This window comes from Trachemys scripta, chromosome 4 (assembly GCF_013100865.1).
Source record: "Trachemys scripta elegans isolate TJP31775 chromosome 4, CAS_Tse_1.0, whole genome shotgun sequence".
NCBI lineage: Eukaryota > Metazoa > Chordata > Testudines > Emydidae > Trachemys > Trachemys scripta.
This window is the reverse complement of record NC_048301.1, coordinates 92998101-93025044: the sequence shown is the minus strand read 5'-3', so window position 1 is coordinate 93025044 and position 26944 is coordinate 92998101. Positions and strand designations below refer to the sequence as shown.

The window sequence follows — 26944 nt, the reverse complement described above, 5'->3', positions numbered from 1 at the left end:
CTCCTTGTCCCCTGACTGCCCCCTCCTGGGACCCCTGCCCCTAACTGCCCCCCCCCCAGGACTCCACCCCCTACCTAAGCCTCCCTGCCTCTTGTCCCCTGACTGCCCCGCCTAAGACTCCCCCCTAAATGCCCCCCAGGACCGTACCCCCTACCTGTACCCTGACTGCCCCAACCCTTATCCACACCCTCACCCCCACCCCCAGACAGACCCCTGGGATTCCCACGCCCCATCCACCCACCCCCAGACAGCCCCCCCCAGAACTCCCAACCCTCTCCCCCGCTCCTTTTCCCCTGACTGCCTCCTCCTGGGACCCCTGCTCCTAACTGCCCTACAGAATCCCACCCCCTACCTAAGCCTCCCTGTTCCTTGTCCCCTAACTGCCCCCTCCTAAGACCCCCCCACCCTAACTGCCCCCAGGACCCTACCTCCTACCTGTACCCTGACTGCCCAAAACCTTATCCACACTCCCCCCAAAAGCTCCCCCCCGAACTTCTGACCCCCCCTTCTCTTGACTGCCCCCTTCAGAACCTCCCTGTCCCTTCTCCGACCCCCTGGCTCCCTTGTCGTTGGCCTTCGCCTAACGTCTCTGTGAACTTGCTCAGGAACTGCCTGAGCCGTTCGTCCCGGCACACTGGGCAGCAGCGGGGGAGGAGCTCCAGACTGCCGGAGCGATCTGTGAATGCAGGGAGGGAGGGAATGAGCTCTGCTGCAGGGGAGAGGAGGGGCTCTCTGGCTGTCGGAGCCCCATGTAAGTGACACCATCCGGCCGGCTGCCCTGTTAGCTGCGCGCGCTCTGCATGGGGGTGGGGGGGAGTCCGGACATTTACAAATTCCCCCCAGACGCTATTTTTAGCTCAAAAAGCCGGACATGTCCGGGGGAATCTGGACGAATGGTAATCCTGCTCATGTCTCTCTTGCTGAATGCAAATAAAATTGTATTAAAGTAGGCACGTCTCAATGAACCAAAAGGTACCATTCTGTGGCCTGTTATAATTAATCAATTTAATATATATAGGATGTGTCTTCCAGTATATTTCTCTACTCATGGAGTGGATCCACCACAGTGCTTGACTTCGTAGTATAAATGTGTGGCCATGTGGTCTCCTGAATAGGTCATTCACAATCTAGCCTCCTCAAACAACAGCTTCATTACATAGAATCATAGGGTTAGAAGGGACCGCAAGAATCATCTAGTCTAACCTCTTGACAAAATACAGGATTTGTTGTGTCTACCATTCAAGACAGATGGCTAGCCAGCCTCCTTTTGAAACCTCCAGTGAAGAAGCTTCCACAACTTCCCAGGGCAGTCTGTTCCATTGCCCTACAGCCACTCTGTATTTACTCATAGGATGTACAGAATACAGCACACCAAGTGAACAGGACACCTACAGTATGTTCTACCACTGTCATGAAAACAATGACCCTGCCTGAAACACATTTTTAAGCCCTTTTGTATTCAACACAACATGCAATTTGCAATTTGGTAACTGCTTGGCCTTCTGACAACCATCTAAGCATTCAAGAAAATTTTAGGTGGTGCAATGTGCACACTGGGTATGGTGGTCAGTATATTAAATGTGTTTCTAGGAGTACAAAGAGCTTAAAGGAAGTAAAAAAACTGGGCCAACCTTTTATCCAAAGTTACAGAAATAATGGAGCATAAATGCAAACAATCAGGAAAAATGTCTAATACTGCAAGACTGCAAGAAAAATGGGTATTGTAAAATGTCCTGTAAAATGTCCTGTAACATGTAACTATAAAATAATAACTTCCCCATTTCTGTGTAATCCCCAGTTGACACTCACTCTAGGTGAAATTATATATGCATGATTTCACTCTCAAATTATTAGGTGGAACAGGGTTTATAAGCAATTTGTATAATCAAATGCTAATGATATACAGTGGATGGGTGATTAAAAGGACTATGATATCAGCTTTCCTGTTTTTACTTTAGAGGAAATAATAAATAAAAATTAAAATGTGCACATTACAGCCAGTTAATTAGAGTTCAGAATAAGTCTGCATTTTACCTTCATCAGCATGCCAGTTAGTCAAATCTGTAATAAACCATTTGAAGTTGTGTGTGTGTTAAAAACACTTCTTTTCCCTATTCTAATTGTACTTCTCAGCTGGATAGTCTAAGGACTTGATTAATTGAGCAAAACAACCATTCAGAAGCTAATTTGTCCATTTGTGATTTACACTTTTATAAATTAGTTCTCTGGATAAAACATTTTACTCACTGAAAACGAACTAAGCTTTAATGGGCAGTGCTTTGTGTTACAGTACAGCAGGTCATTTTAGCACTATAATATAACAGGAAGGTAAGAATTACATGAGCAAATGTCCTCAGTTTATTTACTTGAGTGTTTTGCAAAACAAAACTTACTCGGCTACCAACTGTTTAAAAAGACACCATGCTATTACTGGGTAAAAAGTGTAATTTTCTATGCAAATATTTTATTAGGAAGAACAGAAACTAGACTGACAGCATGGAAAATAAAATAAATACTTTTTCCTTCATGAAGTTGTTGAAAGGAAATTTTTGGATACCCAACTGTATGAATTTTAGTTTGTATGCTATGGGGAACTTGGTGCGTTATAGTGAATAATTTTATTCATTGTTTAATAGAGTATTCTTAAAAGACTAATTGACAGTAGTGACTCAAAGACAATGCCAGATCTCTGGGGTATAAGCTTTGGAAATTTCATTATTTTTTACCTAAATCCTTTCAGTTTTCAAAACTGAATCTTTCCCTCTCAATACTGATTGATATAGATTTATCAGAGAACAAGAGTTGGCAGACATAGTGTAATTTTAAGTTAGATTTCCTGTAAAATGGTTATATGAGAAAACATGATGGAATGGTTTCTGCCAAGATTTGGTGAATAAGTTTATCCAGACTCAACCAGGTGGTGGCAGCAAGCTAATGAAATAAACCACACATCTTTTCGCTGGTACATAGCATCACCAGAATAATGGCTACCTAAACAAGCGATTTAGTATCATTATGCTATTGCCAGCAGGAACATAGTTCAGAGGCATGGACTTCTTAAATATTTAAACAGAGCACTATCAACTCTGTTTCAGTAGTGTATCTTCCTCCTCTAGGGACAATATATTACATACCATCCCTGTAGAATGCCTTATTCAGTTTTGTTCTGTTCTCTCTCTCATTCACATACATTAATAAATAATTTCACCTCAGTATTAACAGTAATTAAGGTGTTTCCGTAGTAAGTATAGGGTAATACAAATACATCTATGGCAGATATTGAGGTAAACTTCTCTGTTCTTGTAAAGTGGGAGACAACATGGTCTAGGAGGGAATAGGGCACTAGAAATCAGGAGAACTGGGTTTTATTCTTGGCTTGGCCACTGACCTCCCATGTGACGTTTCTGTGCCTCTGTTTCCCTTCCCACCTTTGTTTATCTTGTCAATTTAGATTACAAACTCTTCATGACAGGAACTGTCTCTCACTATGTGATGTACCATGTTTTGCACAGCTGGCTCCCATGTTGGCAGGGGCCCTCTAGGCGCTACTGTAATATAAATAATAATATAGGTAAAATTATCAGATTTAGTAAATGAGCATGTGAACGTACACACACATTTTTATATATGTACACACATGCCCTGATTAGACGGACAAGGAGAAATTAATTTATCAGTCTATCTATATAAATTCTCTCTCTCCGTATGTATAGATTAGGTAAATTATAAAGAGAGAGAGAGACAGATGTCTAACTCAAAGTTTCCCAAATTTCTGAAAGCAGAACCACTCTTCAAGGAAATGAAACCAATCATGCTTGCTCTGCAACCTCCCCATGTGCACATCTTCCTTTATACATCTCTGTTCCGTACCCAAACTCGTCCATTATCTCCTTTGGGAAACACCGGGAGTGCTTTTTATATGATACTTCCTCTCCTTTCTTACAAGCGGCGATAATAAGTAGTACAATAGATAACAATGGTGACATTTACAGCATCATCCTTGGGCTTCTGAGTTAGTACCCCCTGAACAAAAGGGGCAGTTCACACCTTAGAGCTATTGTTTCAGGCTCTCTGTAAACTCACACAGTCATTAGTGCATCACTTACACTCCTCTCACATTGGGTACGTCTACATTACAGCCGCTACAGCAGCAGAGCTATGGCTGTAATGCTCTGTAATGCAGCTCTGCCACTGTAATGCCATCGTAGTGTAAACGTTTCCTACATTTTCGGAAGGGGTTTATTTGTTGATGTAGGCAATCCACCTCTCCGAAAGGCAGTATCTAGGTTGATGGAAGAATCCTTCCATTGACCGAGCCGTGACTACACCCAGGGTTAAGTCAACCTAACTACGGTGCTCAGGGTGTGAAATTTTTTTACAGCCCTGAGACACATAATGTAGCTAGGTCAACCTAAGTTTTAGGTGTAGACCAGGACATTGTCAAGGTTTTCTTTCACAACCACAACACCTAGAGAGTAAGTTTTTTAAACAAAGTTGAGACTCTGCAGAACAATTGACCCCCTGACCCTGGCTAATCCTTTATGGCTCCCAAAGAGGGTGCTCCACTCTTTTGGGAACACTGATATAATGGACCATTAAACTAGACACTGTCTCTTGATCATTAATATTCTTTCATATAGATGCTAAGTAGTAAGTGCTGGGACAGTGAACACATAAAGAATTATAAATGCCCACCTCAGGTCTGAATTGGCACCATTGAAAATTAAATCCTTTTTTTTTTTTGTATATGTACATAGGATTAACTTGCTTGGGTCTGTCTTATATTATGTTCATACAATGCTTTGCACAATGGGGCCCCGATTCTGACTTAGGACGCTATATGCTGCTATAATAATCATTAATAAAAATAGTATCGAAAAGATGCACAACTGAGCCTAACAATGTTCAATCCAACACTTTTCAAGATTCACTTGTGCTTCAGTCATTGGTGCCGAATGGTGCCCACATAATTTGAGTTCAGGCGTTCAGATAGGACGATACATGTGTAATCAAAGTAAAGGCATTATTCAGTACTCTGTCCATTGTAATCCTCAATACACAAATGGTAACGTGCAGTGGATGAAAAGGTAGGATCGGGTCTCTAGAACACAGAAAACTCTCACATATGCAATCATCTGAAGGAGACAGTGACTAATGGTTAGATATTATCTAATATTACAATTCAGGTATTTGAATTGAACTTGTGTTCACTGATGAAGTTTTCATTTAAGAATACAAGTGTGCATATATCTATCTACTATTATCCTATATTCGACTGTGTATATGTCTCACTAACTGAGTCTCTTGATACTTGAATCAGGCTTCATAACTGCCAATCAGATAGCTTTTGCTGTTTTGAGGACCACATGATACAAGCTTCTCATAGTAGTACAAAGGAAGGCCCAGATATTAGTGAATGAAGATCAAATATTGGAAAATGGAGATTTTAGAATTTACATTATTTATTAATTCATTTATTTTTATTGCAGGAATACCCAGAATATCAGAACAGGAGACTCCTAGGACCATGCAGTCCCTGTACTTAGCGGGTGCCAAATATACTTTTCTGTTACTTCTATTTTCCCCTAACCTTGCAAACACAGCTGGCAGGCAGAAACTGCTTTCCAAGACAGACACACGGTAGAGTGAAACTGTAAACAAGAGGCACTGGTAGTGGACTGGTTCACTGCTTGTCTCATTTTAATTTTTGATTTTTAACCCTGTGCTGGTATCAGATTGTATTGCACGTTTAATGGAATGCCTATTAAGATGAATGGTATGTAAAGATCTATCTAATGTTGCCAGATTGACGCACTGAATAAATGCTGGAATGTCTTGCAGCATTAAGGACATTATGGTGCCTTCCTGATATTTCCGTTTGTTAAAAGTAATCTTATGCTGGCCCAAGTAGGCTTTTAAGGTCATGTAGCAGAAGTTGCTGCTACCTCAGTAGGCACAGTCAGGCTCCATTGCCTGCCCCTTCCACTGCAGAGGGGGAAGCAGCAGCAGCAACAGGGATAACCAGAGGGAAGAAGCAACCAGCAATTCAGAGAAAGCTGCCAATTCTCTGCCCTCACTACAGGGAGCTCCTGCTGCTGTAAGGGAGCAGATAAAAGTAGCTGCCAGCTCCTTTGAAGCTCCCTGCCCATCTGGCTCTGTATGCTGCTTCCCCATACCTCTGTAGCTCCTGGAACAGCCAGCTGTGGAAATCACAAGTGGGAAGGCAGCCAACAGCAGCCTCTTTTGCCAGCCACGATGTGGTAAGCAGGAATAGATGCTGGGGGCATGTGTAGAGCCAGGGACATCTGTGAGGGGGTGGAGGAGAGCGACAATACCGGGGAGTAGAGATGAGGAATGGAGAGGCACACCAAGGACTTGTGGAAAAGAAGGTGGTGTAGGTTAGTATGGACATTTTGGGTTAATGGCAAAAGGAGTGCATTCAATTTGAGTAGAAGGGCCCCGCTTTGTATTTGTGCTTGGGAGTCCATTCAGATATTTTTTATGTCCCTTTTCCCCATCATGTGCATGGTATTGAGTTACTGGGGACCACTGAATGAGAAGTGAAGGGATGTGAAACTTCCAGAACAGCAGCAGAACCAGATTTCATCAATAAATCAAAACTCAGGCCAAGTTTGCCAAATGGTTCAGCTGGGTTGAGTTTCAAAAGAGCTTGGGCCAATTTTAAGTGAATCAGGACCGATTTATGGTTTAATTTGGGAATTGCTGGGTTTTTGGATGGTTACAACCTGAACCCAAGCAAAACCTGTCAGTTTCCACTGACTTTTGCTACCTAAGTGATTTCCTGTGAAGTGTACCTGGAAATAATTCCATGCTGGGAATGTATTCAAGTGCTCTGTTTTTCACTCAGCTAATTCTCAGTTTACCAGAGTTATCTGACCTGCAGTATAGCAGTGTAAAAATGTAGGACATTTGCAAGGAGAGAGAGGTATTGTGAACACAGGCAGAAGCAACGAAAGATGACAAAAAAGAAAAATTTCAAAAGCTAGGGAAAATCACCTCATTATCTGGACTTTTTGATGCTGAATTTAAGACTCACTGAGTATAGCAAAGTAGCTGTAAAAGTTATTTTGGTTCAAAGTGTGGTAGAGTAGTTGGGGGTGGGAGAAAGTGGGGATATAAAGAAATACCAGAAAGACAAAAAGGAAAAGATGCAGAAGAGCATCTGCATTTTTTTCTCCAGTTAATATGGACCTGATGCAAAACCCATTGATTTCCATAGACTTTGGATCAGGCCCTTTGTTAGCATCTCTCATGAGGTCCTGGGCCACCTTTTTTACTCTCTCTCTCTCTACTGTATAGTACCCTACTCTGGATGGTGACACAGAGCTGAGTGACAAGGCAGACTGTTCCAGAGATCATGCTGATAGTATCCATCTCTCCTCATTCAGAAGGAGGCTATCCAGGTTATGTGGCATCTGAGGGAAAGTAAAGGGGTAAAATATTGAATGAATTCCCATGCGCACAGAAAAGTGTTTTAGAGTAACCATGCTTACTCCTGTGTTGAGAATGACCTGTTTGAACTAGAAATTTCCAGAAGCCTTCAAAGACTCAGACTGAGCTAAGCACTCAGGTAATTAATAAAACTGCACTGTTCCTTCTCTCCTGGCAAACCTGACTCCTAAATTTTTACCAAAAATTGCCCTTTCCCGAGGAAGAACCCCTTGAAAATGGCAAAGGAAGATTAACCACAATGCTACTGAAGGGGAATACATTGGTGTTACTTCAGAAAAGAAACCAGCCACACAATCAAGATATTGTAACATGCCATAGGCAACCAAGTGTCCAGACAATAGCAAGATGTGGCTATTCACTCAAGCTACACAGAGAACTGTAGGAGCTAACAGGACAGGCAAGAGGAAGGAGATGAGGAAGTCTGTGATCCCAAGAAAAGGTAATAAGTCAAAATCATTATTAAACAAATATGACCACGGCCATGATAGTGGGTTAGCTGTAACAGAGTCTCAAGAGGTGAGACTCAGGGGACAGAGACATTAAATAAAACACAGAGGGCTTTCATGTCAGTCGGAAAAAGAGAGTAACAAATGGAAGAGAATGATGCGCCTGCACCCCCATCCCCTGCATTCCCGGTTCTCCAACTAAGTAAGGCTCCTTAGGGCGGCAGACTGGAGTTCTCTGGGCAAAGTCACAATACCAGAGGTCCATGGACCAGGCTGTGGAGGACAAAGCTCACCTGTTGCAAGTGCTCCAGATAGTAGTAGCAAAGGCTTTCCTTGTAAACAGCCCAGGGGACAGCAGTAGCAGAGTGAAATGAAGTGGAGGCTATGGAAGGAAACTGTGAGTGGCCTTAGCTGGCCATCACCTAGTTTTGGAATATGTCCCTCAGTGTCACCAGATTGTTCATTGATGAAGGCTTGTTGCTGCTGGGTTAGACTGGGTTCCTTATGGAATGAGTATAGGTGCACTATACATTTCCAGGATAGTGGAAATAGCTCCCCAGCATGGATTCTTCATCTAGGAGAGCTATTCTCTGTTAAATTACCAGTGATGAGTAAAGCTGGGAGCTGGGGTATTAATTTATTGTATTCTGCTTTTAACTTTCATGTTTTCCTGAGTGGCATACAAAGGAAAGACTACTGGGTGGAACACACTGACTCAGATGCCTCATGGCAGAGTCACCAGTAACAACACGGAGGGAGGATTTCTGCATAGACCTCAGCTTATCATCACAAGATTTTAAAATATTTCCATCACCTTTTTCTAAACATTCAAAGAGAAGCTGTTCCTTTGAAATATTTACACATTCTCAACGTTGTTGTGTCGAGATCTGGAAAGTGAAATAGACAACTAATTTTATTGTAGGGGCTGAAGACAAATGCAGAGTAAACAGACAACTGAAAGGCTAAATCAGATTTTCTTTCAGTTTTTGTAATCTAATTTTACAAATGTTACAAATGCAGGTAAAGATTTGCCCATTCGGTGTCTAAAAACTTGATAATGGTTATGCTGCTGGTGTGCTAAAACCACATGCTGACCAATATTGTCTCATTGTACTTTTGTATTCCCCCATCTGTCTGTGTCTGTCTGTTGTCTTTTTTTCTTACACTTACATTGTTAGCTCTTTGGGGCAAGGACTGTCTTTTTTCTTCTGATTGTACACTGCCAAGAACAGTTGGGTCCTGGTCCTTGACTAGAACTCCTAGGTAGTATGATAATATAGATAATAATAATTAAGTTGACCAGTTCCCTTTAGTTTATTATAAGCAGACTGGCTGCACATGTGATGATATTTGGAAAGATACTGTTTATCTGCTCCATGATTTATAGGTTATAAAATATCCAGCACTATAGTACCTAGGTGCATAGCAGATTGGCAAATTGCTTCTATCCCATGTCCAATCTATGCTTTTCCCTATGATGCAGCCTAAAATCTTTAATTCAGATTCAAGGTGATACACAGTGGTACAAGCTCCCTGGCTTGCAATAATCAAACAAAGTCCCTAGGCACTGGAGTTAAGATTCAAACATCTCCGGTTGGCCCCAGCTAATGATGAGCAAACCGATCAGCCTGTTTTGGAAACATTCTGGTAACATCTTTCAAGAGGGAAAGTTAATGGGCTATGCCTGTCCAGTTGCATGCTTTCAATGCCCAAAGCTTTTCAGAGAGCTAAGAACTGTGTGGTGAAAGGGTATCCCTTCTTCATACTTGGTGGCTTTGCCCAGAAATTTTGGAAAAGCATCAGAGACCTAACTGAAGAAACTACTATCTCCTATTGCATGATTGTTGCCATTTTATGTAAATTGATTTTATGTAAGATGATTTTATATAAAAGATCTGGTGCCTGTATGATAACCTACTTTGCTGGTGAAGGCTCACAAAGGGTGGAGGATGTAATGACCATGGAAAACGGCACAGCTGTAATAACAAATAAGCTGACAACACTGTTATGTGGCTTGGATTTCACAGCCATATCGAACAAGAAAACTCTGCTCGTGCCCAGCTGTGGAGTTCATACTTCTTCCAGGCCTAAGGGTTTGCTCTCCTCCATGACTCGCCAAAACAGGCTGATTTCTCCCACTGTAACTATATCAAGTTACAGAATTAGAAAATGCTGGCTGATTTGGTCTTGTGCTTTGTTTTTGTCTAGTGATATGTTAAATTAACTGTGGGACAAATCCTGAAGTCCTTGCTCAGGCAAAGCTCTCATTGAAGAAATGGGAGTTTTGCCTGAGCAAGGACTTTTGGATTTGGATCCACAGATAGAGCAGAAAAAATGTTTATTTTGGGGATGGAATTCTGTACCCCCAAGTTCTGCTGTCATGGATTGATTATTTCACAATAATACAGCTAGCAAGGTCTGAGACTGTCTTTTTTTCCCCCATGTCAATTTGTTAGCCCATCAGACCGCTCCCATTTTTCCAGCCCTGTTAGTCACAGGATCCCCTCACTCTGTTGTGATTTTTTAATTAAAGTTGACCAGATAAATAGTCCCTCTAGTGTAGCACTCTGATTCTAATTGCGTCTGATATCCGATTCTTCAGAATACCGAAATCTGTTAATACATTTACAGCAGCCACCACTTAAAATGAGTACAGGGAAAAACTCTGGTATTTCGGGAATCAATATGTTTAACCGCTCACAAATACTGATATTATAAGGGCAATCACTGTAACTAAGTTTCTATTAAAAGTTGGATAGCAAGTTACATCCTGATCACATCAAGTGATAGTCTTGCACTTTGAAGCATGAGAAGACTGATATCCCTTGCTAAAATTTGTAACTTTAATTTCTAAGGCTCTAGAGTTATGCTTACTAGTGCTATGTATTTCATAATATTAGTGTTTTATACCTTACACTAGGATCTCTTGCTGGATGTATTGTGATATATTGTGACATGGCTTTCTATTAGGTGACATGATGCCTTGACAAATCAGCTTTATGCCATATCAGGAAAAGACATATCATTCATGATTACTCAAGAGAAAATTATTCATGCCCATTAGTCAGTAGAAAATTAGCAATGCACGCTTGCCATGACTAGTTAGCTATGTTATGCATACTAATTGACTAAGCATTTGTCTGGCATAAGTTTTAATCCTTGCACAATCATAATCTAAATTCCAACAGAGATAATCAATAAAGGCAAATGGAAATTCTAACAATAGAAGTGTGTTAATTGGAAAGGTTTACCTTCCTTTGGGAGCTGAAAGCAGATTATAAAATGGAATTAAAAAAGGAGCACCACAAAAATATACCAGGAACATAACAAAAATTATTAAAAACAAACAAACAAACAGTTGTTAGGGGAAGGTCACCTTTGTATGGAATTTTAAAGAACAGATATGTGGATTTCTTCCTCTGGAAACTGTTGCAAGGTGAGAAAGATTAACATCTGGAGAAGGAAAGGTGACTACAAGAACATCTGGAGGATGTTTTAGAAGCTTTATCATACCTGGCCATGTGATAATATGCCTAAAAATGTCTAAAGTTGTATTCTAATAAAAACAACTGTTAACTTTTATGATGTTTCTAAGTTTTGCCTTATCCTGGTTGATACAAAGCACCATCAGTATGGGGGGGGGGAGGCAAGGGGGGAAGAGAGGAGGAAGCTGGAGGCAAAAAAAAGAGGCTCCTCTGAGCCAAACAGGCTCTACTGCTGCAGAGCTGGGTGGTGGAATGAAGCCTAAGCTTTAAAGGACAATCAGACAAAAAACAGATACAAAGGTATTGGAACTCTCTTTAGGGAATCCCAGTACAAGGTACCAAAACTAAGAGCTGGTGAGCAGAGTAGAATTGGAGAGCTAGTAATGGTCAAAGCTGAGCTATGGGGTGCTCACTGAATTACTAAGTTAAATAAGGAACATACTAGAAGACTCTAGGTACTGAGGGCGATAATTACTCGTGCAAGACCATAGATTTATAGATTTTAGTCTGACCTCTTGCAAAAGTTAGGTCACTGGACCTTACGTGATCATGTCTGAACAAAGCCCATAACTTCTGTCTGAGCTGTAGCATATATTCTAGAAAAAATATCCATATTAAGTCAAAGACTTCAAGTGATAGAGACTCCACCACATCTCAAGATAAGTCATTGCAATGGTTAACTACCTTCATTGTTAAAATGTTGCCCCTTATTCCAGTCTGAATTTGTCTAGCTTTTTCTGATAGATTAAAAAGCCATCTACAATCAGCAGTCTCTTCCCCAGGTAGATACTTGTAGACTTTTATCAAGTCACCTGTTAACCTTCTCTTAGATACATTAAATAGCTTCTTAAGTTTCTCACAAAAAGGCATGTTTTCCAGTACTTGAATCATTCTTGTAATCCTTTTCTGAACTCTCTCCAATTTTTCAACATCATTTAAAAAGTGCAGACATCAGAATTGGACACACTATTCCAAAAATGGTCTCACTAATGCTATATATAGAACTGCTGCCACTACCTTCTCCTTCTAGATATTCCCTTGCTTATACATGCAAGGATCATATTAGCCCTCTGAGCTACAGCAATGCACTGGGAGCAGATGTTTAACTGGTTCTTGTCATGATCCCTAAGTCCCCCATCTCGACAGAGTGACCTACACATTTTGTTCCCTGGTGGCTTTTACATTTATCTGTGTGAAAATGCATATTGTCAAATGAGGCCACCTTACCAAGTGATCTGGGTCAGTCTGTGTCAGTGACCTCTCCTCATCACCATTTACCACTCCATCAATTTTTGTCACTTGCTAATTTTACCAGTACTGATTTTATATTTCCAGGCATATCATTAGTAAAAGATATTGACTAGCAATTGCTTTGGCCCAAGCACTGATCACGTGTGGTGGAAGTTACAGAAGATCTGGGGTTTAGAATCCTGGAGTTATTGGAATTCTACCCTGTCTTGAGCTGAGAGCACAAGACCCAAGAGCAAGAATCCTGTGAGGATGGTGGGTCAGATGCTCAGCTGGTATAAATCAGATTAGCCCTATTGAAGTCAATGTCACAATGCCAGTGTACAGTAGCTGAGGATATGGTCCAGTGTCTTTAATCTTTGTTTTTAGATCTCTTTTCTGAGATACAAATCCTCACGTTTTTGAGTCATTCGTTCTTTGGACACAGTGCACAAACTAGATGTGCCAGACCAAACGATACTGTGCACAAAATAGGAGAACATGTGATACTGGCACACTAGATGCCAGCTCATGCCAAGGTCCCTGGGCCTCACTGAACACTGAAAAATGCATAGCTGGGAACCAGACTGGTCTGTCTGTGTGTTAATATTGTTAAAATAGATATTAGAGTTATAAGAATGCGTTTACTGTTTAGACTTAATGAAATGCTTGCAGGGTGCTGCATGTATTAATCTTACATACAATATCTGAATCCCATGTTTAAGGTAATATTGAATGTTTGCTCTGTAACTATGAAAATGTTTGTTAAGACTGTAAACCCCACCCCTACCCCGAGTCAGGAGAGAAACATTATCAAGTGTGAAATACTAGTTTACCACAAGAGGTGTCATCTCCTCCCCAACATAAGAAGGCCTATAGACACCAGAGAAACCACTGAGGAACATCAGTGGACAAAGGGCTTTGTTGATTGATTCCACCACACCCATGAAGAGAGATATGCAGGTGGACACATCCCATCACAGTTTGAACTCTAGGGGAAGGGAATAAAATACTTGTTAAGAAGGAACTGCATCACTTGCTGCTTGTAATTTGGACAGGGCAATATTTCTAAGCATAAGCAAGAGATTCCCAAACTATTTAGGTCAAGGTAGCCCATAAGACATATAGAGCTTGCATATTACAGCAGTGCCTATTAGCTTTTGAAACCTAAGACTTTAACTTTTGTGTGTATGTTTACCTGCTTGAACCTTGTAAATCACTCTCTTGTTTCTTTTCTTAGTTAATAAATCTGTAGTTAGTTTGTTATTAGATTGGCTACAAGTGCCTTTAGTGAGAAATCTAAGGTATAATTGACTTGGGTAAGCCCTTTGGGACTGGGAGCAACCTGAATATTGTTTTGATTTTTGGTGTAAGGGACCATCTCTCACAAAAGCAGTCTTTCCTGGGTGACAAAATAGACTGGAGTGCCCAAGGAAACTGTTAGTGACTCCATGTTAAGGCTGTTATAGTGCTTGAGGAGTTCACACTTGATACTTGGTTGGTGAAATCTAATTATAAAAACACAACTAGTTTGGGGTTTGTGCCGTGAGGTTGGCACTCATGTTGGTGAGCCATTCCAGACAGCCTGACATTGACATAGTCTTGGCAAGCTTCACATGCCACAGGTCAATTGGATAGATCAGTGTTTCTCAAACTGGGGTCGCCGCTTGTATAGGGAAAGCCCCTGGTGGGCTGGGCTGGTTTGTTTACCTGCTCCGTCTGCAGGTCCGGCCGATCGCGGCTCCCACTGGCCGTGCCACTTCCAGCAGCTCCCATTGGCCTGGAGCAGTGAACTGCGGCCAGTGGGAGCCATGATCAGCCGGACCAGCGGACGGGGCAGGTAAACCAACCAGCCTGGCCTGGCAGGGACTTTCCCTACACAAGCTGTGACCCCAGTTTGAGAAACACTGGGATAGATCACAACTAAGGCTGCGAGTCTGTCTTGGAAGTCAAGGGACTTCTGCAGCAGCTAGCGCGCCTGGCCTGGGGGCCACCTGAGCAGCTTGGGCAGCCCCTGGGCCAGCCATACCAGCTGCTGCTGGCGCACTCTCAGGCCACCACGTCCCGCTCCCAGCAGCAGCAGGGGGTGAAAGCTCCGGGTGGCACTTACCTTGGGGGGAGGAGGAGCTCCCTGGAAGCGGTGACATGTCCCTTGGCTCCTAGGCGGCTCTGGATGCTGCCTCCATACACAGGTGTCTCCCCCGCAGCTCCTGTTGGCCATGGTTCCTGGTCAGTGGGAGCTGCGGAGCTGGCTCTTCTGCCTAGGAGACGAGGGACATGTCGCTGCTTCCGGGAAGCTGTGTGGAGCCAAGTAGGGAGCCTGCCAGACCCCGCCAAACCCCCACCCCACCTTCCAGCAGCAGTGGGGGTCCTGGGCCATGTGCCACCACCTGCCTCTCCCCAGCAGCTGTGGGGGGTCCTAGGCTGTGTGCAGCTGCTCTCCCCCCAACAAAGCACCCAAGATTTAGTCAGCAGTATATAGTACAAGTCATGGACAGGACACAGACTGAACTTTTGTTTACTGCCAGTGATCTGTACATGACTTTTAATAAAAATACCCATGACTATAACATAGCCTTAATCATAACCCAGCACTGTTAGAAGTTTACATTTGATATTAAGGGTTTTAAAGGTTAAATATTAACCCCAATGGGTGAAACACGGTCATATGATGATCTTGACACAGAAGACCTCGAACAGTTAGTCAAGGAGAGGGGAATATCCTCTAAAAGAAAAACCACAGGTCAGGAACGGAGAGTTTTGCTCATAAGTTTTGACCAGGCATCCAATTACCCCCCTGCCACAGAGACCACAGTGATGGAACTGGCCCCACTTCTGCACCTGAGAGCCCTGGTTTGTAACAGTTTGCCCTGAGGTTGGCACCCACATTTGCGAGCCACTCCAGACAGCCTAACATATATATATATCTATATATATCTAATATATTCATAAATGAACTCCATTGTTTAATATAGGCACAAACTCAATAAAACTATCTGCTTTTTCTCTTTCCCTGATATAGTTAGTAAGCCCCATACGTGCAAATAAAAAAAAAAGGCCGTCATTGTCAGAATACCAAAGCACAAGACGAACTCATCTATCAACAGTACTTTTATATTATTTCTTTGCAAAAGCAAACCATTGTGTAAGGCAATAAGTTTAGAGCACTGTTAGATTATATTGAACAGGAGTCTATTGGGAGTCTCCATTCTCGACCTACTTACACGTTTAGCGGTTGCCAGGCAGGCCACTGTGCTTTCGCCTTGATGACAGTTAAAACCTCATCGCTCTGTAAAAGAAGACAACACAATATAAAACAGTGAGTGGGAGAACTTTACTATGGGAGTAACATTCTGCAATGATTTATAGCAAATTGAGGGGGCACTTGGAGTCTAGATGCACCTCAGAATTCCAATGAAGACAGAGATCCCTCGCTTTCCCGGCTGCTTGGGGGATGTGTTGCCCTGCTCAGTGTGGTGCAGAGAGGAGCTTACATGAACACCGAGAAGAAAGCATTCCCTTACCATCACTGCATTGCTACCTCTCCCTCTTCTGCAGGAGCTGAACTCAACTAAGAGGGTGGGGAGCAGAATGCAGAATAGTTCAGTTCATCACATTTCCCTTTAAGAGTGGTGGAGTTCATGATGCAAAACGCATCATGAGTTACTGCTGCTCTGGGTTACAGTTACTCTCCCCTCCATAGCTTGGTTGAACTGAGGAGGGCAATGGGTGTCCAAATGGCATGGACAAGGCCAGTCGCAGCATGGCACAGACAAGAGCTGTTCTGCTAAAAGTGTGGGAAACTTGGGAAGAGCACAGAGACCAAACTCCACATAACAGCGCTCTGTCATTCCCACAGACCTCCTCATTCCAAAATACAGCCACTCCTGCCACCTTGAGGGGAAGACAGGAGACAGCCAGAATACTGCCCAAACTGCACATCTCTGGTGGATTCTGTTACAGTTTTGTGCAGTCCTGACCCTTGCTGAGGAACAATAACAGGAATGGTGCTATTTGTAGGGTTTAGCAATGGACACAATAGCACTTGGGAAAGGAGAATGGGATCAGCAACTCCTGAGTTGAGGGGAATGTTTTCAAAGTGGCGCTCACTGAGGAGGGCAGAAAGGAGACAAAAAGCCTTGCACTGGAAATTTGCCCTAGTCAATCAGAAACACCACAAAGATGGTTATTATTAATGGCAGAAACAGCATTAATAAAACTTCCTTATCTGGAAGGATTCGGTATTATGCAAACAATCAATGGATGCACTGTGACTGCCTGTAAATATTTAAATACAACTACTGATAGTGGTTTTATCCCACTCTCCCTCACCCACACAAACTCATAACAAAAATGGTGAAGTATATAACACACCTGTGGAAACCCAGACTGTGGCTAAGCACCGTACAAAGAGTTTTTTTCTAAAGCCTATAAGAATTCCTGCATCAGCAGTTTTTAAATTTATATGTAGTGTAATAAACCCAGAACAAAAACAGGAGACTGTTTTAATGAGGCTCTGGTGCACAGAGGACATCTATCAAATGTTTCTTAGAGCCTTTCCCATCTCCCCCAGGATTCCTGCCCAGTAAATTGTTTAAGAAAATATGAAGTTCACAACTCATGCTCATGATTTCTGCAGCCTTTTAAAATACTTCCCAATTAAACTAAAAAACCCGCCCATACATTACTGGTAATTGGCAGTTCCAACAGAGCTGTCCTTTAATTTTAGTGATACTCTTGCCATTTCCTGCTTGAAAGCAATGGTGCTGATACCCCAGGCTACCTCTAATCCATATATGCCCCAGCTTAGGGAAATCAATTTTCACTGGTCATTTCTACCGCTGTCATTACTCTCGGTCTCCCTCTTTTTACCAAAGCAAAGCAATTACAGCACTGATGTGGCTTATCTGTAACATGGAAGCTGTTCAGCCCCAGGTGCTCATCCTCAACATGACCTCTTCCTCATCCTGAGAGAGCAGCTTGGACTAATCCATTTACTTTATGGAGGGATAATTTGCTGCTGTTGAACAGACATTGGCCAGACTCTGAGCTGGTGTCAATTGGCATAGCTGCATTAAACTCAATGGAGCAATACTCATGTACACCAGCTGAAGATCTAGCATTATGTGTTTAAATAAATATCAAAAGATAATGACCAGCAGATTATTAGTGGGGTTAGTATAAGGAATACTGTGCTGGAAAGGGGAACAATCATGCACAGCACACCGCGCGCATTGTGTAGTAGGGAAATCTGAGATCTGCAGAAGACCACATGGCTGCAGCAGCCTGATCCACCAGCCCTAGCCTTGCTCGTTCCCTACTCCACCTTCCAGAACTACTGTCATATTGGGGTACAATTGAGCTGTGCTCTGCTTCATGCGGGGCATACAGCCTGATCCCAAATGCACCCAGAATAGCCACATTGCTTCCACTGCATCCTGGGTCCCAAGTATCTTCAGAAATAGGGTAGACAGTATTTCCCTGAAAGTAATTAAGGGTAAGAAGTGAATAGCAGAAACTGATCGAACCAGGAGAGTTAGTATCTGGCAGATACTCACTGTCTCTCTCTGTGTACGTGTGTATATCTTGCGCTAAGGATGGAATCTCCCTTAATTTTAAATTTCTTTTGCTTTTGGCTGTTTGGCTCAACATCATAGCACTTTTTAAATATGTGTGTTTTAATTTACATTCCTTTAGAACACATTTGCATTTAAAATGATTTACCTACATATTACACACACCAAAGGGAGTCTGATTGTTATTAGTTAAATATACATATTTGCACTTGCGAAACGGTGCACTGTTTACCCAACAGAAATCATAGCTACTTCAAGTTATTTATATAAGCAAATGCTTGTGGCACTTGCATTGTAAATGTACATAGTACAACATACTAAGAATGAATAATGCTTCAAAAAGGAAGTTCATTATTCAGAGCAGAGAGAGAGAGAAAGAGACCCGACTCAGAAGGCTTGGATTCAAACACTGCTTTGCTTCCGGGGTACGCTGGAATTCAATCTGGGATTTGAATTTCATAGCCAGGACCCCTCTTTACAATGAATCAATACCCAGAGCCAAAGACCCCAGAATCCAACACTTTGAAGAGTTTTAAATCCAGATACAAATGAACCCACCTCCAATTAAATGGGATTAGACTATAATATAGACTAAAGGCATCCCTACTGTTTCAGATTGAGACTGTGTAACAATTATTTGCTAGATTTAATTTTTAAATAATGACTGCAAATCATATCAAGGTTAAAGTAGTGCACATCAGAGATACTACTGATTTTTCAGAAGTTACAACATTTTTAAGTGACTAATTTTTTTATTAAATGTTTCTGGTGATTTTTGTTGCTGTTGTTTTTAAATCTCCCTTTGACAGAGATTCTATACACAAAGAGCTAGCCAGGAGCTAGTTTTTACCAAAGGATAAGATTGAAAAGAAATAACATTTGCAGAATGTTGTTACATTTTCTGTAATCTGAAATCATAACACAACCTTAAATGTAACATCTCCAGTATACAAATATAACCAGAGTGACAATCTTTAAAAAAGGGAGGGACTTCCTTAGTCCGTGTGATTCAGCCATATTGGTTAACACACCAAGGATTGAACCAAGGCCACAAGTCTCTAAAACATGAGCTGAAGAGCCATATTTTGGCTCTCTTGCTAGGGGCTGTAACAGACTCACATCCTCTCTGGATTGGGCACAGAGGGCAACTCTAACACATGTTCACCAGTGCGTTGTGTGTGTACACATGTTCATGGTGTAGTATACATCTTTGCCTGTCTACTTCTCCTTCTGTGTGGGATAGAAATTTGAGGGATACTTTTTAAATTCTCTTATGAGAATATAAAATGTCTGAGATTAAACCCACACATGAGTAATTGAATTTTCTTGGGTTCTTAGGCCTCAGTTCAGCAAGGTACTTAAGTATCTGCCTCATCTTAAGCATTGAAGTCAATGGAACTACTCACGTGCTTAAATTTAAGTCTTGTGTTTAAGTACTTTGTTGAATCAGGGCCAAAATAAAGTACCAGAAAGACTCACTTTGGATCAGATCAGTGGGCTTTGGATCAGGTCCTATGGCTCGGATTCAGGAAAGCCTTAAGCATGCACTTAACTCCATCCCTAGTCACACATTTCAGGACTGTGCTGAATAGAGATGCTTTCCGGAATCAGGGCCTATGTCATTTATATTCATGACTAGGGGGCTCACAGAGGATGAGAGGATGACCACATTTTGCAAATTAGCAATTAAATGAACATAAACTATTACTGCATCACAAAATCTATATAGTTAATTTAATCTGACAAGTGTAGTTTAGATATAATCATTTATAATACTTTATACTGTAGCACATTTACAAATTATACTAGAGTATGTTGACTAAAGTCATAGTGAAGTTTTCAGAATTAATAATGAACAATGCATTTGCCAGATAAAACCTGTCTGTCTGTCAGTTCTCTACAATCAGCTAGTTTTTACAAAAATAACTGCTAATTAGCACCGTCGTTAGGCTCAGTAGTAGGAAGTATTGGGAAAGGAAACTGAAATATCCTTTCACCCCTAGAGACGCAGTAATGGGGGAAGGAAATTTCCACTGCTGATGTTGTGCCTGTCCTTTGTCTAAACAGGAGTTCAGTTTCTCGATCTGCCAAAATTATCTCTTTATCATACTCTTAGGGCCTGATCCAAAGCCCTCTGAAGTCAATAGGAGTCTTTAAACTGACTTCAGTTACATTGAATTTTTACATGCAACAACTTTTGCCTACCAAAATAGCCTCCTAAAAGAAAGCTTTAAAGCAGAATTTTATAACATATGCTTCCACTCAGATATACAGACCCATTTTATATATATTTTAATTTTTAAGAATTAATAACTTGTATTACATCTGTTTGTCCTTGCAATTAAATGGCACCATACATTAATCCTGCACTATGAATCAACCATTGAACTAAATCACTCAAAAATGTGCGTTACAAAACGATTCAGAAAATGTCCTGGATCATGAAGAATGGAAAGTGAGGCATATCTCACTAGAACAGCATTCAGAATATAGCTTGATTTAAAGTATTGCACAACCAATGGGATATAAAGCAACTTGTTTAAAGAGTGTCAGTTAAAAATGTAGTGGAAGCTTATAGCAAATTTTTTAAGTCTTCCATTAGAATCCTACTGAATCAGAGGCGAGATTAGTAGGATCTGGCAAATTCTACAAACTTTCTCATATGCTCCTGCCGCTTTTTAATAGTTGCCATGATATGTATCTGGTTCAGTATTGAAAAGTATTGCCTTTATGAAGCAATTTTTTACTACTGCTTTTATACTATATAACATGTAATATACAATAACATTTTATTGTACTATGCAGGATTCTTAGTACTTTATAATAAATAATACTATTGGATTCAGTTCAACTAAACAAATGACAAAGCACTTTAGCAGACAGCCAAATCATTCAGTCAGATTGAATCAATTGGGAAAATGAATAAATATGTTTTGAGCCAAGGTTTCGTTTTAATGGTTTCAGACAGCAGTTGGTTGGCATTTGTTTTGTTTTAAAAGACAGGATTTCTATCTATTGCTATGGTCTATATCGCCATAGTATCTGAGCATCTCTCAAACATTAATGAACTTATCCTTGTAACACTGCTATGAGGTAGATAAGCTATCACCCCATTCTATGATAGGGCACAGAGAAACTGATTGACTTGCCAAAGGTCACATAAACAGTAAAGCTGGGTGAAATTTTTCAGCTGAAACTTTTTTGGTGAAAAATGCAGATTCAGCAACACCAAAATGTTTCATTGAACCACAGGGACCACAAATGTCATCTAGTCTAACCCCTGCCAAGATGCAGGATTTGTTGAGTCTAAACCATCCAAGACAGATGGCTAGCCAGCCTCCTTTTGAAAACCTCCAGTGAAGAATCTTCCACAACCTCCCTAGGAAGTCTGTTCAACTGGCTACTGTTCTTACAGTTAGGAAGTTTTTCCTGAGATTCAATCTAAATCTGCTATTCTGTAGTTTGAACCCATTGCCTCTTGTCCTGCCCTCTGTGGCAAAAAGAGAACAACTTTTCTCCATCTTTTTGTGGGAGCCTTACAAGAATCTGAAGATTAAGGGGAGAAATGACAGCAATCTCCTCTTTTCCAAACTAAACATACACCATTCCTGCAGCCTTTGCTCACGTGGCTTGCATTCCATCCCTTCAATCATCTTTGTTGCTCATCTCTGGATCCTTTCCAGTCTCTCTACAACCTTTCTATATATTGGTGACAAAAATTGGACACAGTACTCCAGCTAAGGCCTAACCAGTGCTGAGTACAGCGATACTATCATCTCCCATGACTTACATGCTATGTCTCTGTTAAAGCAACCTAAAATTGCATTTGCTTTTTTCACAACAGCATCACATTGCTGACTCATGTTGAGGTTGTGATCCACCACAACTCCTAGATCCTTCTCAGCAGTGCTGCTGCTAAGCCAGTTTCCCCCCATTCTGTACTTGTGTATTTGTTGAATTTCATGTTGTCTATAGCCCAGTTCTCCAATTCATCAAGTCCCTCTGAATTTCTATCCTCCAAAGTACTGGCAACCCCCCAGCTTTGTGTCATCTACAAACTTGACCAGTATGCTCTATACCTATGTCCAGGTCACTAATAAAAATGTTAAACAACACTGGACCCAGAACAGATTTCTAGGGAACCCCACTTGAGACCTCCCCATCTTGAGACCTCCCTCCAATCTGACATCATTCCATTAATAGTTACTCTTTGTTTGTGGTTCTTTAACAATTATGTATCCACTTAATGGTAGTTCTGTCAAGCCCACATTTCTCCAGCTTACTTATCAGAATGTCATGTGGGATTGTGTCAAAAGCCTTGCTAAAGTCCAGGTATATTATGTCCACCACATTCCTCCGGGCATTCGGAAACTGAATGTTTTATATACATTACTCTAGTAGCTTCCCAGGTATTAAAGTCAGGCTGACTGGTCTATAGTTTCCCAGCTCCTCCTTTCCCCCCTTTTTAAAGATGGGCATTACATTAGCTCTTCTCCCGTCTTCCAGGACCTCTCCTGTCATCCAGGAGTTCGTAAATATTATTTCATGAACATGTGTTGGTTTCATCGGATGGTTTTGGTCATCCCCACAAAACAATTTTTTTTAAAATGAACAACATAGCATTAACTTTTAGATTTTTCATATCAACAACTCTTCAATTTGACATTTCCTTCAATTTAATAATAATTTTTAAAAAAGTAAAAGGTGCTGAAAAATAAAAACGTTTGTGGGGCGTGGGTTATTTGCCAAAGATTTTTTTGAAGAACTGCTTTTGGGTCGACCCAATTCTTATTTATTTATTCATTCATTCAGAATTGCCAGCAACCCAAAAAATCACCTAGATGCATAGCTCTAATTGACAGTCTGCGCCAAAGAGAGGAACTGAACCCAAATTTCTACATCCCAGGGCAGTGCCTTCACCTTAAGACCATTCTTTCTCTCCACAAGACTTTAAAGGAGATGGTGGTGAGAGAGAAGGAAGTGAAGAAATCAACACTATGTTGTTGTACTTGTAGAAGATTCAGATACTATGGCAACAAGGACATTATAAATATCTGGATGTGCGATGGACAGTAAGGCAGACAGATGATGGTACCCTAATCTAAGAAGAGACCAGGACACAAGGGTTTCACTATCATAAGTATACACAAAATCGCCTGTCCCCACACACAAACACAAATTACCATCTTGATCTGTGAAAAGCCTATGTCCACTGTCCATGAACAATTTTCTTGAGTTCATGAACATATTTTTTTGTTTGATGACATAACTTTGAATACAAGTTTAGATGCTTACAATGCATGTACAGAGTATGCAACTGTGACAGAAACTATGCCAGGAAGTATTCATGTTTCATAGATTAGAAAAGAAAATGTGCCTGTGCAAAGAGGCAGGAGGATAAAATGGTATGGTTTTTGTAAGTATCTAGAAAAAATGGAGAGAGACTCATTTCTCTGCACCATGAACTAATGCAAAATCAGTGGTTAGTTAATTGATCCACAAGAGTTTCTATTGATCTTAATGGAAGTTCAACAAGGCCCTTTGGTTGAGAAAATCTATTTGTACTGTGTGGAAATAAAAACATGTTTTCCCCAGTTCAGTTAGATGTACTTTTTTGAACAAAATGAGAACATCCACACCCAGATATCGGAATAGAAGGAAGTTGTTCATTCAGATTTTCGAGACTGTAAACGGCAATAGGATGTAGCTACTCATCACTTTTTATTCCTCAAAACTTCCCAATCTTTGTTTTTGCTTTCAAATTTATTTTGACATGCACATTAACTTATAACTGTGAACGTGAGATCTAGTAATGCACTCTTTATTTTGGAGAGAAGGCAGGTTTCATTAATTGTGTAAGTAGTCAGCTTAGCCTGAGTCTGCTGAGGTTTCTGAGAATTTTTGGTTCACATTGGGCACATCAGAAGATCATCACAGCCATTAACATAAATATTACATACCCTTATTTGCAAAGTCCCCTGCACGATAGTAGCATGATATTACCTTTTATGGTGCATAGTGCATACATTTCCCTGTGGGTGTTGCTAAAGGTGCAGCTTCAGTTACTTCAAGCCCCAGTTCTAGGATGCAGTTTATTTTTGTATGCCGACATTTTTCTTTATAAGAGCTTAGACACTAACTTACAAGAAGCTGCTTTTATATATTATACAGAGGAGAGCAGTTATACCCTAGGGTTAAATTCTTTAGCATCACAAAAGATTAAAAAATGACAATAAAAATAGGAGACCATTGCTAATGGTTTACTATACATCATTGCTGAGATCCTTTTCTCTTTATGCATATTATTTTAAAATCCACTAGCACAACTTCAGAGCTATTGTAAGCTGTTGAGAACCCATTTAAATCAGTGGACTTACGTCAGGACTGCATTTTACTTTGCTCTTATCTGAATTTATATGACAGTGATTTTTCTGAAGCAGGATGGAGATGCTCTTATGCCCTGACATTTTAAAAACTGTGGCACATAATAAAACCACACATCATGAATGAAGTGTGCATATATACTTGAACTGAATTCAATATTTACAACTGTAATATATACAGAGATTGAATTACTCCCTGCACAACTCAATAATGTTTAATGTATACATGTATTGCATAATGTATTGCATTTCTTTTCTCCCAGAAATAAGAAATAAAATTGATCTTAGAAACTACATGAACTACAAGACACCAAAACACTTAAGGTATTTGTTTAGTGGACTTTGGAATTCCATGGAATTGCAGAAGCAGAATGGCATGATGGACATATATAAGGGAGTAGAGATGGGGGTGGAACTGAAAACCCTGAAGAAAGGGATCAGAATCTAACCCAGTTCTGAATGTTTAGCATGCTAATAGGCCTTGATTCAAGAAAGTAGGTAGTAAGCATGTGCTTTGGTCTGTCCCTATTCAGGAGAGCACTTAGACAGGTGCTTAAAGTTATACAACTGCTTAAATTCTATGCTGAATAAAGAAGCTTTCCTGAATTGGGTCAATAATGCTTAGCATTTATATGACTATATATGTATGTATACACACACCTTCAAATGAAGTAGGTATTATCCACATTTTAAAGAAAGGAAGATAGACAGATCGATTAAAGTCAAAACTTTTCAAACACATCAGCATGATGTCAGGCATCTAAATTAGAAAATGTTGATCAAGTGACTAGCCCCAGGCTGCGCAGTGAGCTAGGGGCAGAACCGAAGCTCAGATATACCTGGCTACCAATCCCAGGCCATTGTTTAGAAATGGCAATAGTGCTATAAAACTACTAAAGCACTGGTTGAATGGATCTCCATTCACAGTACATTTAAAAGTCCATAAAAAAATCAGTTCTGGATAATTTCTGGAGTGATCATGGTTTTGTGTTGTATATTATCTGTGATGACATAAAAGAAAAAGCATTTTAATAATTACTGCTGTTACATATCCCCAAATCATACATTCACTTCCAGGTATATCTTTCTCCATGATCTGTCCCTTGGGGTTTTCTTTCCATGAAGCGAATGTTTTGGGAAAGCAATGTGGGCTGAAATTAATAACAGAATTGTTGCTAAGGGCGACAGTGAAAATCTTGTGCCCTATTTTATTTCTTGTAAGCTTTTGTTATACAATATATGGGTACCCTGCATCTTCTGATAAAGTGATATTTTGTTCTTACACACTATAAACCCCCCTCCGCCCCAGGCAGCTTGTGTTAATGATTCCTAGGTACATTGTAAATATTTCTGTTCTCATTTTCAGTTAGTGAACCAATCAGCATAATAGGAAAGTATTTATCCCCTGAGAGCTCTCCTTCATGTTTTGCTGATTGCAGGCTGCTATTCTGTTGCATATCTTGCTTCATTCTATGTAGCCTGTCTTGCTGGGGGTGGGTTGGCTTTTCTTTCCCATCTCTTTAAGAATACAGAACATAGGCAGTATCTTAAAGTTCCATGTGCCTAAAATAGGGGCTGGGTCTTACAATGGGCACCATTGTAAAGGATAGTGTAAATTACATGTCAATAAATTGATGTAAGTGAGTGTAATTTGCACCCTCCTGCTAGTAGTTCTATCTGCCACACTTCCCTATTTTCTACCTGGGCCTTTAAATTGAATCCGTTTACACAAGTTTACCAATGTGTGCACCATCCCTGAATGATTTGGCCCAGGTTGCTCTGGAGCAGGGTGGCAGTGCAATAGGCGTGTTTGTAACACATGAATGAACTATCACTGGAAACAACAGCGCAGTGAGTTGTTCCTCAGAGATTAGAAATAATGGCAAAATTGTCTTCATGGAATCACTTGAAAAAACTGACCTCACCCCCCCCCCCCCCCCCCCCCCGATCACCTATTAGGTTCATATCCAGCAAGCTATGCCCGCTTAACCGGACTGTTTCAGTCAGATGCAGAACAGCTGTAGATTACAACATCAAAGACATTCCTGGCTATGCTATGAACCAGTCAGTTAAAACTGGATCGAAGGACCAGCAGTCATCTTAGGGAAAAGCCACAGGGGGAGGCTGGATTGTTCTGTAAAATTATTTCTGTGAACTGGGACTGAGGACACGGCTATTCTAGGATGGGGTGACAGTGTGCAGAAGACCCTCTAAGTTTGGCATGTAAGTTTGCTGCTGCTGTTTCTGGTGCGTCTATTAGGCATTAGTGCACAAGCCAACCACAGCAGCTTGGATGTAGGAGACGGCATATTTTTCCATTAAGAGCAAGTGACTTTAATTAAGACTGCCTTGCA

The 26944-nt window shown here is 40.9% G+C and overlaps 1 protein-coding gene across 1 annotated transcript in view; it reads right to left on the bottom strand.

Moving 5' to 3' along the window:
- Positions 1-26944, bottom strand: part of SPON1 (spondin 1) — a 327108-nt gene that overhangs the window by 45344 nt on the left and 254820 nt on the right. Inside the window, exon 7 of the mRNA XM_034769946.1 lies at positions 15856-15920. Within this exon, the coding sequence (XP_034625837.1) occupies positions 15856-15920 (65 nt within the window). The remainder of the gene's footprint in view (positions 1-15855; positions 15921-26944) is intronic.